Source organism: Myxine glutinosa, chromosome 2 (genome assembly GCF_964187855.1).
Source record: "Myxine glutinosa chromosome 2, kmMyxGlut1.1, whole genome shotgun sequence".
Taxonomy (NCBI): Eukaryota; Metazoa; Chordata; class Myxini; order Myxiniformes; family Myxinidae; genus Myxine; species Myxine glutinosa.
The window spans coordinates 4,202,740-4,220,505 of NC_136262.1; the positions used below are offsets into that span (position 1 = coordinate 4,202,740).

The following is a 17,766-nucleotide window of genomic DNA, read 5'->3' on the forward strand; positions in this document are numbered from 1 at the left end:
CAAATGTGTCAGCATCCACATCGACACACGATCCTGCTGTGCCGGATTGCCAAATGTCTGTCAGCATCCACATCGACACATGACCCTGCTGTGTCGGATTGCGAAATGTCTGTCAGCATCCACATCGACACACGACCCTGCTGTGCCGGATTGCCAAATGTCTGTCAGCATCCACATCGACACACGACCCTGCTGTGCCGGATTGCCAAATGTCTGTCAGCATCCACATCGACACATGACCCTGCTTGCTAATAATGAATACCCATGATATCGGCCATGCTAATAATGAATACCCATGATATATATAGGTCTTGCTAATAATGAATACCCATGATATAGGCCTTGCTAATAATGAATACCCATGATATCGGCCATGCTAATAATGAATACCCATGATATCGGCCATGCTAATAATGAATACCCATGATATATATAGGTCTTGCTAATAATGAATACCCATGATATAGGCCTTGCTAATAATGAATACCCATGATATAGGCCATGCTAATAATGAATACCCATGATATAGGCCATGCTAATAATGAATACCCATGATATAGGCCATGCAAATAATGAATACCCATGATATCGGCCATGCTAATAATGAATACCCATGATATAGGCCTTGCTAATAATGAATACCCATGATATATATAGGTCTTGCTAATAATGAATACCCATGATATCGGCCATGCTAATAATGAATACCCATGATATCGGCCATGCTAATAATGAATACCCATGATATCGGCCTTGCTAATAATGAATACCCATGATATATATAGGTCTTGCTAATAATGAATACCCATGATATCGGCCATGCTAATAATGAATACCCATGATATATATAGGTCTTGCTAATAATGAATACCCATGATATCGGCCATGCTAATAATGAATACCCATGATATATATAGGTCTTGCTAATAATGAATACCCATGATATATATAGGTCTTGCTAATAATGAATACCCATGATATATATAGGTCTTGCTAATAATGAATACCCATGATATAGGCCTTGCTAATAATGAATACCCATGATATAGGCCTTGCTAAAAATGAATACCCATGATATATATAGGTCTTGCTAATAATGAATACCCATGATATCGGCCATGCTAATAATGAATACCCATGATATCGGCCATGCTAATAATGAATACCCATGATATATATAGGTTTTGCTAATAATGAATACCCATGATCCACATCGACACACGGCCCTGCTGTGCCGGATTGCCAAATGTCTGTCAGCATCCACATCGACACGGCCCTGCTGTGCCGGATTGCCAAATGTCTGTCAGCATCCACATCGACACACGGCCCTGCTGTGCCGGATTGCCAAATGTCTATCAGCATCCACATCGACACACGGCCCTGCTGTGCCGGATTGCCAAATGTCTGTCAGCATCCACATCGACACACGGCCCTGCTGTGCCGGATTGCCAAATGTCTATCAGCATCCACATCGACACACGGCCCTGCTGTGCCGGATTGCCAAATGTCTGTCAGCATCCACATCGACACACGGCCCTGCTGTGCCGGATTGCCAAATGTCTATCAGCATCCACATCGACACACGACCCTGCTGTGCCGGATTGCCAAATGTCTGTCAGCATCCACATCGACACACGGCCCTGCTGTGCCGGATTGCCAAATGTCTGTCAGCATCCACATCGACACACGACCCTGCTGTGCCGGATTGCCAAATGTCTGTCAGCATCCACATCGACACACGGCCCTGCTGTGCCGGATTGCCAAATGTCTATCAGCATCCACATCGACACACGGCCCTGCTGTGCCGAATTGCCAAATGTCTGTCAGCATCCACATCGACACACGGCCCTGCTGTGCCGAATTGCCAAATGTCTGTCAGCATCCACATCGACACATGACCCCGCTGTGCCGGATTGCCAAATGTCTCTCAGCATCCACATCGACACACGACCCTGCTGTGCCGGATTGCCAAATGTCTCTCAGCATCCACAACGACACACGACCCTGCTGTGCCGGATTGCCAAATGTCTCTTAGCATCCACATCGACACACAACCCTGCTGTGCCGGATTGCCAAATGTCTCTCAGCATCCACATCGACACACGACCTTGCTGTGCCGGATTGCCAAATGTCTCTCAGCATCCACATCGACACACGACCCTGCTGTGCCAGATTGCCAAATGTCTGTCAGCATCCACATCGACACACGACCCTGCTGTGCCGGATTGCCAAATGTCTGTCAGCATCCACATCGACACACGACCCTGCTGTGCAATATTGCCAAATGTCTGTCAGCATCCACATCGACACACGACCCTGCTGTGCTGGATTGCGAAATGTCTGTCAGCATCCACATCGACACACGACCCTGCTGTGCCGGATTGCCAAATGTCTGTCAGCATCCACATTGACACACGACCCTGCTGTGCCAGATTGCCAAATGTCTGTCAGCATCCACATCGACACACGACCCTGCTGTGCCAGATTGCCAAAGGTCTGTCAGCATGCACATTGACACACGACCCTGCTGTGCCGGATTGCCAAATGTCTGTCAGCATCCACATCGACACACGACCCTGCTGTGCAATATTGCCAAATGTCTGTTAGCATCCACATCGACACACGACCCTGCTGTGCCGGATTGCGAAATGTCTGTCAGCATCCACATCGACACACGACCCTGCTGTGCTGGATTGCCAAATGTCTGTCAGCATCCACATTGACACACGACCCTGCTGTGCCAGATTGCCAAATGTCTGTCAGCATCCACATCGACACACGACCCTGCTGTGCCAGATTGCCAAAGGTCTGTCAGCATCCACATCGACACACGACCCTGCTGTGCCGGATTGCCAAATGTCTGTCAGCATCCACATCGACACACGGCCCTGCTGTGCCGGATTGCCAAATGTCTGTCAGCATCCACATCGACACCCGACCCTGCTGTGCCGGATTGCCAAATGTCTGTCAGCATCCACATCGACACAGGATTGTGCAGGATTGCCAAATGTGTCAGCATCCACATCGACACACGATCCTGCTGTGCCGGATTGCCAAATGTCTGTCAGCATCCACATCGACACATGACCCTGCTGTGTCGGATTGCGAAATGTCTGTCAGCATCCACATCGACACACGACCCTGCTGTGCCGGATTGCCAAATGTCTGTCAGCATCCACATCGACACACGACCCTGCTGTGCCGGATTGCCAAATGTCTGTCAGCATCCACATCGACACATGACCCTGCTTGCTAATAATGAATACCCATGATATCGGCCATGCTAATAATGAATACCCATGATATATATAGGTCTTGCTAATAATGAATACCCATGATATAGGCCTTGCTAATAATGAATACCCATGATATCGGCCATGCTAATAATGAATACCCATGATATCGGCCATGCTAATAATGAATACCCATGATATATATAGGTCTTGCTAATAATGAATACCCATGATATAGGCCTTGCTAATAATGAATACCCATGATATAGGCCATGCTAATAATGAATACCCATGATATAGGCCATGCTAATAATGAATACCCATGATATAGGCCATGCAAATAATGAATACCCATGATATCGGCCATGCTAATAATGAATACCCATGATATAGGCCTTGCTAATAATGAATACCCATGATATATATAGGTCTTGCTAATAATGAATACCCATGATATCGGCCATGCTAATAATGAATACCCATGATATCGGCCATGCTAATAATGAATACCCATGATATCGGCCTTGCTAATAATGAATACCCATGATATATATAGGTCTTGCTAATAATGAATACCCATGATATCGGCCATGCTAATAATGAATACCCATGATATATATAGGTCTTGCTAATAATGAATACCCATGATATCGGCCATGCTAATAATGAATACCCATGATATATATAGGTCTTGCTAATAATGAATACCCATGATATATATAGGTCTTGCTAATAATGAATACCCATGATATATATAGGTCTTGCTAATAATGAATACCCATGATATAGGCCTTGCTAATAATGAATACCCATGATATAGGCCTTGCTAAAAATGAATACCCATGATATATATAGGTCTTGCTAATAATGAATACCCATGATATCGGCCATGCTAATAATGAATACCCATGATATCGGCCATGCTAATAATGAATACCCATGATATATATAGGTTTTGCTAATAATGAATACCCATGATATAGGCCTTGCTAATAATGAATACCCATGATATCGGCTATGCTAATAATGAATACCCATGATATATATAGGTCTTGCTAATAATGAATACCCATGATATCGGCCATGCTAATAATGAATACCCATGATATCGGCCATGCTAATAATGAATACCCATGATATATATAGGTCTTGCTAATAATGAATACCCATGATATAGGCCTTGCTAATAATGAATACCCATGATATAGGCCATGCTAATAATGAATACCCATGATATATATAGGTCTTGCTAATAATGAATACCCATGATATATATAGGTCTTGCTAATAATGAATACCCATGATATATATAGGTCTTGCTAATAATGAATACCCATGATATATATAGGTCTTGCTAATAATGAATACCCATGGTATAGGCCTTGCTAATAATGAATACCCATGATATCGGCCTTGCTAATAATGAATACCCATGATATATATAGGTCTTGCTAATAATGAATACCCATGATATATATAGGTCTTGCTAATAATGAATACCCATGATATATATAGGTCTTGCTAATAATGAATACCCATGATATAGGCCTTGCTAATAATGAATACCCATGATATCGGCCTTGCTAATAATGAATACCCATGATATATATAGGTCTTGCTAATAATGAATACCCATGATATATATAGGTCTTGCTAATAATGAATACCCATGATATATATAGGTCTTGCTAATAATGAATACCCATGATATAGGCCTTGCTAATAATGAATACCCATGATATCGGCCTTTGCTAATAATGAATACCCATGATATATATAGGTCTTGCTAATAATGAATACCCATGATATATATAGGTCTTGCTAATAATGAATACCCATGATATAGGCCTTGCTAATAATGAATACCCATGATATCGGCCTTGCTAATAATGAATACCCATGATATATATATAGGTCTTGCTAATAATGAATACCCATGATATATATAGGTCTTGCTAATAATGAATACCCATGATATATATAGGTCTTGCTATTAATGAATACCCATGATATCGGCCTTGCTAATAATGAATACCCATGATATATATAGGTCTTGCTAATAATGAATACCCATGATATATATAGGTCTTGCTAATAATGAATACCCATGATATATATAGGTCTTGCTAATAATGAATACCCATGATATAGGCCTTGCTAATAATGAATACCCATGATATATATAGGTCTTGCTAATAATGAATACCCATGATATATATAGGTCTTGCTAATAATGAATACCCATGATATATATAGGCCTTGCTATTAATGAATACCCATGATATCGGCCTTGCTAATAATGAATACCCATGATATATATAGGTCTTGCTAATAATGAATACCCATGATATATATAGGCCTTGCTATTAATGAATACCCATGATATCGGCCTTGCTAATAATGAATACCCATGATATATATAGGTCTTGCTAATAATGAATACCCATGATATATATAGGTCTTGCTAATAATGAATACCCATGATATATATAGGTCTTGCTAATAATGAATACCCATGATATAGGCCTTGCTAATAATGAATACCCATGATATAGGTCTTGCTATTAATGAATACCCATGATATCGGCCTTGCTAATAATGAATACCCATGATATATATAGGTCTTGCTAATAATGAATACCCATGATATATATATAGGTCTTGCTAATAATGAATACCCATGATATATATAGGTCTTGCTAATAATGAATACCCATGATATAGGCCTTGCTAATAATGAATACCCATGATATAGGCCTTGCTAATAATGAATACCCATGATATAGGCATTGCTAATAATGAATACCCATGATATATATAGGTCTTGCTAATAATGAATACCCATGATATAGGCATTGCTAATAATAAATACCCATGATATAGGCCTTGCTAATAATGAATACCCATGATATATATATAGGCATTGTTAATAATAAATACCCATGATATAGGCCTTGCTAATAATGAATACCCATGATATATATAGGTCTTGCTAATAATGAATACCCATGATATAGGCCTTGCTAATAATGAATACCCATGATATAGGCATTGCTAATAATGAATACCCATGATATATATATAGGTCTTGCTAATAATGAATACCCATGATATAGGCATTGCTAATAATAAATACCCATGATATAGGCCTTGCTAATAATGAATACCCATGATATATATATAGGTCTTGCTAATAATGAATACCCATGATATAGGCATTGCTAATAATAAATACCCATGATATAGGCCTTGCTAATAATGAATACCCATGATATATATAGGTCTTGCTAATAATGAATACCCATGATATAGGCATTGCTAATAATGAATACCCATGATATATATAGGTCTTGCTAATAATGAATACCCATGATATAGGTCTTGCTAATAATGAATACCCATGATATAGGCCTTGCTAATAATGAATACCCATGATATATATAGGTCTTGCTAATAATAAATACCCATGATATAGGCCATGCTAATAATGAATACCCATGATATAGGCCTTGCTAATAATGAATACCCATGATATAGGCCTTGCTAATAATGAATACCCATGATATAGGCCTTGCTAATAATGAATACCCATGATATCGGCCTTGCTAATAATGAATACCCATGATATCGGCCATGCTAATAATGAATACCCATGATATCGGCCATGCTAATAATGAATACCCATGATATCGGCCTTCCTTATAATGAGGACCCATGATATATATATCGGCCTTGCTAATTTTGAATACCCATGATATAGGCCTTGATAATAATGAATACCCATGATATCGGCCATGCTAATAATGAATACCCATGATATCGGCCATGCTAATAATGAATACCCATGATATATATAGGTCTTGCTAATAATGAATACCCATGATATAGGCCTTGCTAATAATGAATACCCATGATATAGGCATTGCTAATAATGAATACCCATGATATATATATAGGTCTTGATAATAAATAAATACCCATGATATAGGTCTTGCTAATAATGAATGCCCATGATATCGGTCTTGCTAATAATGAATACCTATGATATAGGCCTTGCTAATAATGAATACCCATGATATATATAGGCCTTGCTAATAATGAATACCCATGATATCGGCCTTGCTAATAATGAATACCCATGATATATATAGGCCTTGCTAATAATGAATACCCATGATATAGGTCTTGCTAATAATGAATACCCATGATATAGGCCTTGCTAATACTGAATACCCATGATATCGGCCTTGCTAATAATAAATACCCATGATATTTATAGGTCTTGCTAATAATGAATACCCATGATATATATAGGTCTTGCTAATAATGAATACCCATGATATAGGCATTGCTAATAATGAATACCCATGATATATATAGGTCTTGCTAATAATGAATACCCATGATATCGGCCTTGCTAATAATAAATACCCATGATATATATAGGTCTGCTAATATAATGAATACCCATGATATCAGCCTTGCTAATAATGAATACCCATGATATATATAGGCCTTGCTAATAATGAATACCCATGATATAGGCCTTGCTCATAATAAATACCCATGATATAGGCCTTGCTAATAATGAATACCCATGATATATATAGGTCTTGCTAATAATGAATACCCATGATATCGGCCTTGCTAATAATGAATACCCATGATATATATAGGTCTTGCTAATAATGAATACCCATGATATAGGCCTTGCTAATAATGAATACCCATGATATAGGCCTTGCTAATAATAAATACCCATGATATAGGCCTTGCTAATAATGAATACCAATGATATAGGCCTTGCTAATAATGAATACCCATGATATAGGCCTTGCTCATAATGAGTACCCATGATATATATATCGGCCTTGCTAATTTTGAATACCTATGATATTGGCCTTGCTCATAATAAATACCCATGATATATATATCGGCCTTACTAATAATGAATACCCATGATATAGGCCTAGCTTATAATGAGTACCCATGATATATAAATCGCCCTTGCTAATAATGAATACCCATGATATAGGCCTTGCTTATAATGAGTACCCATGATATATATATCGGCCTTGCTAATAATGAGTACCCATGATATAAGCCTTGCTAATAATGAATATCCATGATATCGGCCTTGCTTATAATGAGGACCCATGATATATATATCGGCCTTGCTATTTTTGAATACCCATGATATCGGCCTTGCTTATAATGAGTACCCATGATATATATATATCGGCCTTGCTAATTTTGAATACCCATGATATCGGCCTTGCTCATAATAAATACCCACGATATATATATATCGGCCTTGCTAATACTGAATATCCATGACATTGTGGCGGACACGAAAGCTCACTGGCGCGAGGGCATCATTCCGCGCACCAAGTGGGCGGCGGCCACGCCCAAGGGGTAGGCGTGGCCACGGGATATACACCGGGCGCGCAGCCCGGAACGCTCCAGTGTTACAGTGGAGCTCTTGAATAAAGACTCTTACAACTTACCACGTTGTCCGCTTCCTCCTTGCTCACAAGCAGCGCGGGTAACACCGCGCTTCATTGGTGACCTCCGACGTTCTGGTCAGCCATCACTGACCACCCAAACCCGCCACAGCCATGGCAACCAACGCGGTAGCTATAAAGCTCCCTGAGTTCTGGGAAGCACAGGCGGAGATCTGGTTCCTGCAGGCCAAAGCCCAGTTCAGGCTTCGAGGCATCACGGCGGACGAGACACGCTACTGCCACGTCGGCGCCTCCCTCGGGGCCGGCACGGCCGCCCGCGTCGTGTCGGTCCTGAGGAACCCACCGGCCGACGACAGGTACGAGGCGATCAAGCATCTCCTCCTCGCCACGTTCGGCCTCATGGTGGACGCACGGGCCGATCGCCTCTTGGACCTCCCCGAGCTCGGTGACACGTGACCATCGGTCCGAATGGACCATATGCTGTCGCTCATGGGCGACGAAACCCCGAACGCTCTATTCCGGGCGTTATTTCGACGCCAGCTGCCGGCACGAGTACGCCTCACGTTGGCCAGTTCTGCGACAACGGAAACCCGAGTGCTCGCGGCCGAGGCCGACAAGTTCTACGCGGCTTTGGACATGCAGGCGAGTTTCGGTGCGGCCGTAGCGGCTCCCGAGCCCAAAACTGCTGCGGGTGCCCACCCCTACTACGCGACGCATCGCGTCGCCGCTGAACCTCCTGCGGGTGCCCACACCTACTCCGAGGGGCGCCTCGTGGTGGCCGCCACGCCCCGCCCACCACCACCGTGGAAACCGCGGCCCCCGGCTTCGCCGCAAACCTGGTGCCATTTCCACGCTAGGTTCGGCCACGAAGCCCGGCAATGTCGCCCGCCGTGCTCATTCGGCAGGTCGGGAAACGCCCGGGCCGGCCCTCGGTAGTGGCACTGAGCGCCGGCCGATTAAACAGCCTCCTGTACATAACGGACACCTTATCCGGGCGCCGTTACCTGTGCGACACGGGAGCGCAGGTGAATGTCGTTCCCGCCGGTACGTCCGACAAGCAGACCGCGGGCCGGGGTCCCGCGCTGCTTGCTGCCAACGGTACGCCCATTCGCACATATGGAAAACGCTGCCTTTCTCTGCGGTTCGGAGGGCAGGTTTTCCGATGGTCGTTCGTGACTGCCGACGTGCCTATGGCACTGCTTGGCGCGGACTTCCTTTGTGCCAATGGCCTCTTGGTGGACGTAAAGCAAAGAAGGCTTGTCCAGGCTGAGACATTCAGCTCGCTCGCGTGCGCGCTGCCCGCCTCGTTGAGCAGCTCACGGAGTGGCTCGCCGGGCGGCTTGCTGAGCGGTTCGGTTCCGGCCAGGTTCATCTGCACGCTTCCGGCAGCGGACGAATTCCCCCGCCTCCTCGCCCGTTTCCCGGCCCTCACGAGGCCCACCTTCTCGGCGGGGGCCGTCAAGCACAGGGTGGAACATCACATCCCCACCGCCGGGCCACCGGTCTACGCCCGGGCACGCCGCCTCGAGCCGACGAAGCTCGCAGTTGCTAAAGCCGAGTTTGCTACGCTGGAGCGGCTCGGCATCGTGCGGCGCTCCGAGAGTGCTTGGGCATCCCCGCTCCACATCGTGCCCAAGCCCGGCGGGGGATGGCGACCGTGCGGGGACTACCGCCGTCTCAACGACGCCACCACCCCCGACCGCTACCCTGTCCCCCATATTCAGGACTTTTCCGCCCGCTTGGCGAATATGTCCTTCTTCTCGAAGGTGGATCCCATACGCGGTTACCACCAGGTCCCCATCAGGCCGGAGGACATCTCGAAGACGGCTGTCATCACGCCGTTCGGTCTTTTCGAATTTCTTCGGATGCCCTTCGGTTTGAAGAATGCGGCTCAGGCGTTCCAGCGCCTCATGGACAGCGTCTTGCGCGACTTGGATTTGTCTACGTCTATCTGGATGATATCCTCGTCACAAGCGCGTCCCTCGAAGAGCACCTCCACCATCTCCGCACGCTCTTCGAACGCCTGGGCCACCACGGCCTGATCGTGAACCCCGCCAAGTGCCGGTTCGGTGTCGCTGAAATCGACTTTTTGGGGCACCGCGTCACCAGGCACGGTGCCGTCCCCCTACCGGCCAAGGTGGAGGCGGTGAAGAGGTTTCGGCGCCCCCCCCCCCCCCCACGATCAGGGGGCTCCAGGAGTTCCTGGGCATGGTAAACTTTTACCATCGGTTCCTGCCCCGCAACGCCCAGCTCCTGCGCCCCCTGCACGAGGCCCTCCGAGGGAAGCCGGGCAAAGGTGACGTCACCTGGACCGAGCAGATGGACGCGGCGTTCGTGGGCACGAAGCTCGCCTTGGCTAACGCCACCATGATCACGCACCCGGCGCCCGATGCACCGATCGCCCTCACCACCGATGCCTCGGACTACGTGGTGTGTGCAGTGCACGAGCAATGGGTGCGTGGAGCTTGGCAACCGCTGGCGTTTTTCAGCCGGCAGCTTCGCCCGCCCGAACGCCGGTACAGTACCTTCGACCACGAGTTGCTCAGGCTCCACCTGGCAGTCAGGCACTTCCGCCATCTGCTCGAGGGCCGTGCGTTCACGGCCTTCGTCGACCACAAGCCACTGGTGTTCACGATGGGCAAGGTCACCGTGGTCGGCCCGGCAGCAGCGTCACCTCTCGGCCGTGGCCGAATACACGACGGACATCCAGCACGTCGCGGGGAAGGACAACCCGGTGGGGGATTGCCTTTCCCGGTCTGTTGCCCATGCGGTCCACCTCGGCATCGACTATGCCCGGATGGCGGCGGACCAGGCCGCCGACCCGGACGTCCAGGCCTTGCGGACCGCTGTTATGGGCCTCCGCGTCACCGAGGTGCCGTTCAACGGCATGGGCACGGCCCTCTGGTGCGACGTCTCCCTCGGGCTGCCTCGCCCCATCGTGCCCGCGGGCTGGCAGCGCCAGATTTTTGACGCCATCCACGGCCTGTCCCACCCGGGCACGAGGGCCTCCCAGAGGTTGATCGCCGACAAGTTTGTCTGGCATGGCCTCCGGAAGGCCGTCCGCGGCTGGGCCAGGACGTGCCTCGCGTGCCAGCGCGCGAAGGTGCACCGACACACCCAGGCCCCATTGGCCTCGTTTGCGGTGCCGGAACGTCGGTTTGACCATGTTCACGTGGACCTGGTGGGACCTCTGCCCCCCTCGCGGGGTTTCCCCCACGTCCTGACCATGATGGACCGCACCAGCCGGTGGCCGGAGGCCGTGCCTTTGGCGTCAATGACGGCGGCGGACGTCGCGCAGGCGTTCATCGCCACCTGGGTCGCCCGGTTCGGCGCCCCCTCGGACATCTCGTCCGACCGCGGCCCCCAGTTCACTTCGGAGCTCTGGGGGGCGGTCGCGCGGGGGCTCGGGGTCCAGCTGCACCGCACCACGGCCTACCACCCCCAGGCTAACGGCGTATGCGAACGGTTCCACCGCTCGTTGAAGGCCGCACTCCGGGCTACACTCCGCGACGGCGGCTGGGTCGACTGGCTCCCCTGGGTGCTGCTGGCCCTCCGGACGGCGCCCAAGGACGACCTGCGTGCATCCACGGCGGAGTTGGTCTTCGGGCAACCGCTGCGGGTGCCGGGCGAGTTCCTCCCCGACTCCACGGCACCATGGTCCGCGGCGCAGGAGCGCTCCGCGCTGCAGGAGACCGCCTAGAGGTTCGCCCCGGTGCCCACGGCACACCACGGGCACCCACCTACGCACGTCGCCCCGGAGCTTCGCACCGCGGAGTACGTCTTCGTCCGGCATGACGCCCACCGGACACCACTGCGGACCCCGTACGACGGGCCTTTCCGCGTGCTGGAGACCGGGGTGAAACATTTCACCTTGGACATCGGCGGCACTCCTGACCGTGTCTCCATAGACCGCCTCAAGCCGGCCCACCTCGACGTGGACCACCCACCGCCAGTGGCTCGGCCCCCGCCTCGGGGCCACCCCCCCCCCCCCGGCACCGCCCGGCCCCGCCGGCACGCCGCCCCCCGAGCCTGCACCCATCCCGGGTGCAGCCGGAGGCATCCCAGCTGGCATCCCTGCACCTCGGACGCCGCCAGTCACCAGTGGGCGCTTCGGCCGGGTCATCTGTTTGCCCCGCAAACTGGCCCTCCAGGTGCGCGGGAATTCTGGGGGGGCGCGTGTGGCGGACACGAAAGCTCACTGGCGCGAGGGCATCATTCCGCGCACCAAGTGGGCGGCGGCCACGCCTGAGGGGTAGGCGTGGCCGCGGGATATACACCGGGTGCGCAGCCCGGAACGCTCCAGTGTTACAGTGGAGCTCTTGAATAAAGACTCTTACAACTTACCGCGTTGTCCGCTTCCTCCTTGCTTACAAGCAGCGCGCGTAACACCGCGCTTCAATATCGGCCTTGCTTATAATGAGTACCCATGATATAAGCCTTGCTAATAATGAGTACCCATGATATATATATCGGCCTTGCTAATTTTGAATACCCATGATATCGGCCTTGCTAATAATGAATACCCATGATATCGGCCTTGCTCATAATAAATACCCACGATATATATATCGGCCTTGCTAATAATGAATACCCATGATATATATATCGGCCTTGCTAATAATAAATACCCATGATATCGGCCTTGCTAATAATGAATACCCATGATATCGGCCTTGCTCATAATAAATACCCACGATATATATATCAGCCTTGCTAATAATGAATACCCATGATATATATATCGGCCTTGCTAATAATGAATACCCATGATATATATATATCGGCCTTGCTAATAATGAATATCCATGATATCGGCCTTGCTCATAATAAATACCCACGATATATATATCAGCCTTGCTAATAATGAATATCCATGATATATATATATCGGCCTTGCTAATAATAAATACCCATGATATCGGCCTTGCTAATAATGAATACCCATGATATCGGCCTTGCTCATAATAAATACCCACGATATATATATCAGCCTTGCTAATAATGAATATCCATGATATATATATATCGGCCTTGCTAATAATGAATATCCATGATATCGGCCTTGCTAATTTTGAATACCCATGATATCGGCCTTGCTAATAATGAATACCCATGATATCGGCCTTGCTAATAATGAATACCCATGATATATATATCGGCCTTGCTCATAATGAATACCCATGATATATAAATCGCCCTTGCTAGTAATGAATACCCATGATATAGGCCTTGCTCATAATAAATACCCACGATATATATATCGGCCTTGCTAATAATGAATACCCATGATATCGGCCTTGCTAATTTTGAATACCCATGATATAGGCCTTGCTCATAATGAATACCCATGACATAGGTATGTTCTACTTCTCACCTTCATGATGTGCAACATGTTTGATTTTTGTCCTCAGGTACAAGATGGCCTCCAGCCTGATAAGATGAAACCATCGGCAGTGTTACCTGAGACCTTTAACCGAAAGAGCACAACACGACGGTCCAGTTACGCTTTCTCACACACACCTGGATTCGGCGACCTTATCATGTCCGGACGAAGCATCCGTCGCAAGGATGGAAGGGTGGAAGAGTCAAAGCCACGGACAATGAGTACACCGACCTTGTCTGAGCATCCAAACGTGACGCTATGTCAAGTACCAGAGTAAAGAGATCAAACATTTACCTTGTTGTTTCTTCCTGATAACAAATCATCCTGTGCTGTAACAGAACTTGGGGCTTAGAATATGACAGCAAATACCATAACCTGTGTATGATCATGTTTGTGTGTGTGTGTGTGTGTGTGTCTATGTGTGTCTGTGTGTGCGTATGTATGTGTGTGTGTGCGTGTTTGTGTGTGTGTGTGTGTGTGTGTCTATATGTGTGTATGTGTGTGTATGTGTGTGTATGTGTGTGCGTATGTATGTGTGTTTGCATGTGTGTGTATAAGTGTGTGTGTGCGTGTTTGTGTGTGTGTGTGTGTGTGTGTGTGTGTGTGTGTCTATATGTGTGTATGTGTGTGTATGTGTGTATGTGTGTGCGTATGTATGTGTGTTTGCATGTGTGTGTATAAGTGTGTGTGTGTGTTTGTGTGTGTCTGTGTGTGCGTATGTATGTGTGTATGCATGCATGTGTGTGTGTTCGTATGTATGTGTGTATGTGTGTGTGTATGTATTGTCTGTGTGTGTATGTATATATGTAGTGTGTGTGTGTGTGTGTGTGTGTGTGTGTGTGTGTGTGTGTGTGTGTGTGTGTGTGTATGTGTGTCTATATGTGTGTCTATGTGTGTGCGTATGTATGTGTGTTTGCATGTGTGTGTATAAGTGTGTGTGGCAGTACAGGACAGTGGCGGTACAGGTAGACAGTGGCGGTACAGGTAGACAATGGCGGTACAGGTAGACAGTGGTGGTACAGTTAGACAGTGGCGATACAGGTAGAAAGCGTTCCCTTTTTTACTTACACAGTTTGTTATTACACAAGATAAAATAGATTACATTTTTGTGCAATCTACTTTCATTATATTACTATAAGTTATATTAATATACCTATGAAAATATTCTTGTTAAAAACAACATCAAATCAAACATTGTGTTTGGAACTCCCCAAACTCCGCCATGCTGAACTGCAGTTTTTCAGGTGAAAGTCGAAGTCGGACATTTTGTTTGCTTACTCTGGTTTGCACTTTCGCTGATTTTTTGCTTGATTTTCACTTTTCTAGAAGGTACATTTTCACTATTTCAAGGTACATTTTCACTATTTAAAGGTACATTTTCACCATTGAAAGGTACATTTTCACTATTTAAAGGTAAATTTTCACTATTTAAAGGTACATTTTCACTATTTCAAGGTACATTTTCACTATTTAAAGGTACATTTTCACTATTGAAAGGTACATTCTTTTGGTTGCCGTTTTTGTGCCACGTTGAGTGACTTTGCACAGTCAAATGCTTGGTTGCTCCACATGCTCTTTGTATAGGCCTAGTCTAATGTTAGGCCGTGCCATTTTCGTTGAATAAAGGTGTCCATCTTGATTTGCATATCATTCCATGCCTGAAGTTATAACCTGCTAGTGAGATACCCGTGCTACGCATGGGTGGGAGGCCGGAAGCAAGCAGGCAATGCAGATACGGCTAATGCTAAAGCATGAAACCAATAAATTCCAGCAAGTTCGTGAAGGACTTCCATGAAAAACGTACCCGTTCGCAAACAAACGGGTACGTTCACATATAGAAATATCGATCTGGGTCCGTGGCGAATCTGCATATGGTGATCCGCGAAGTTCACGTTCAGCAAGTAGAAACCATCACGGCATGTCGTCATTTACTTGAATTCAATATCTCTTTTTTCATTCCAAACAACATAACTCCAATCACAAATTAATCACATAATAAACTTTTAACAACATTGTTAATGTTTCCTTCATTGTAAAAACTACCAAGTCAACAGTTAAAAGGATTTTGAGCCGATAGGTGTTACGACGTTGGCAAGATCGATGGAGACAGCGATCTGTTGGCTTATACACCACCCAAATAGCTATGTGGAATTCTCTCATGTAGAGATTAAACCCACGTCGTTTGACCTTTGGCTGATGTCATTATTTACTTTTAATGATGTTTATATACGAATCAAAAAGAAGATAATTGGTTTTGGATCGTCCTTTCCGCATATCTCGTGGGATTGTGAGTTGGAGACACGACCGTGATGGCGGGGATGGGGTTGGCATTCTCTCAAGCAGGGATTCGACCCATGTCCTAAAAAACGGTCTTTGTCTGAGCCCTGAGGTCACCGAGTCCGATCAGTGCAGTCGATCAGTGCAGCCATGCAGCGATCAGTGCAGCCGTTTGTGCGGTACCCGGGAAAATAACGTTATGCGGGAGTCCAAACCTGAAAATGCTGGAGGCCAAAGCTGAAATTGGAAAAACAATGTTGCCTATTTTACTCCAGGAGATCCCAGGATTACCCACCCAAAATATCGTTACGATCGGTTCAGCCGTTTTTGCGGTACCTTCGAATGGACAGACAGACGGACAGACATTTGGTGAATTATAGTGAGATGAGATTATATAAGGATGGATATGAATGCCTTATAAATCGCGTTATCGGACCTTGTGGTGGATATTGTGGTGGAAATTAATGTATTTTGACTTCCTGATGGCCTCACACCCTCATTTTAACTCCAATTCCATTTCTGGTTTCATTTCTGCAAGTCCCTAAAGTAATTTATCACTGGGTGAAAATGTGAAATTTGTGAACAATTCAAATTTCTTTTAAAATAACCGCCGCAAGGACGTGCATTAATTTTGAAGGGGTACTATATGCTATGCATTCTACCACGTTGCCTCCGCCCTGTCCCCTTTGGGCCTACTTATTCGTGGGCTCTACTCAACTTGCATTTACATTTTTAGAGGTCCCTCGAGGTGCTCCACATGAAATTAAAACAAATCTGGTGAAAAGCGGATGTTTTAAAATGAAATCACATCGTTCCACATGTTCTGCAGCTAAACTTACCAAGTGATTACACGCATGGACATGCGGGCAAGATGACGTGTTTCCTGCGTAGTTTATCTATGTTACATGTGATTGTACAAATGGATGCACCTGAGGCTATTACACTTGTACTAAAATAAGTTTGGGGAAAATCTGACGTTTTTGAGGGATTATACACCTTGATGATATTGTACTCGAATAATTTTTAGGCATCACTGGCAGAGGTATTTATCTGCACATGCTTACCTGTTTTTGAGATGAGATGCCCGTTATACACCTGGGTAACCTGGAAAAGAGTGCAGAGGGGAAGTGGGAAATCCTGCCATTTTTGCTTACGTAATAAATAGATGGTTTTGTGTTTTGACCGACAGGTTTTCAGGAAAAAAAAATTAATGAGCATTACCTTTCACCCTTTAAAAATCATGTGAATAAATGCATCTCATTTTTCTCACCTGTGTGGCAAGTACAGTGACCTGCTTTGTGATGCTTCATCTTCCTCTCACCATGCTCTTCCAACTTGTTGTACACCTCCTCTTCCATATCATTCCTCGCCTTATCCACAATTCTCCCATCTGCTTTCTTCTTCTGTC

General features: G+C 46.3%; 1 protein-coding gene across 1 annotated transcript in view; it reads left to right on the forward strand.

Moving 5' to 3' along the window:
* Positions 1–15,431, forward strand: part of LOC137422422 (phospholipid-transporting ATPase IC-like) — a 312,955-nt gene extending 297,524 nt beyond the window's left edge. Inside the window, 1 exon segment of the mRNA XM_068109179.2 lies at positions 14,110–15,431. Coding sequence (XP_067965280.2) covers positions 14,110–14,358 — 249 coding nt within the window. The 3' untranslated portion in view covers positions 14,359–15,431.
* The last annotated feature ends 2,335 nt before the right edge of the window (positions 15,432–17,766 follow it).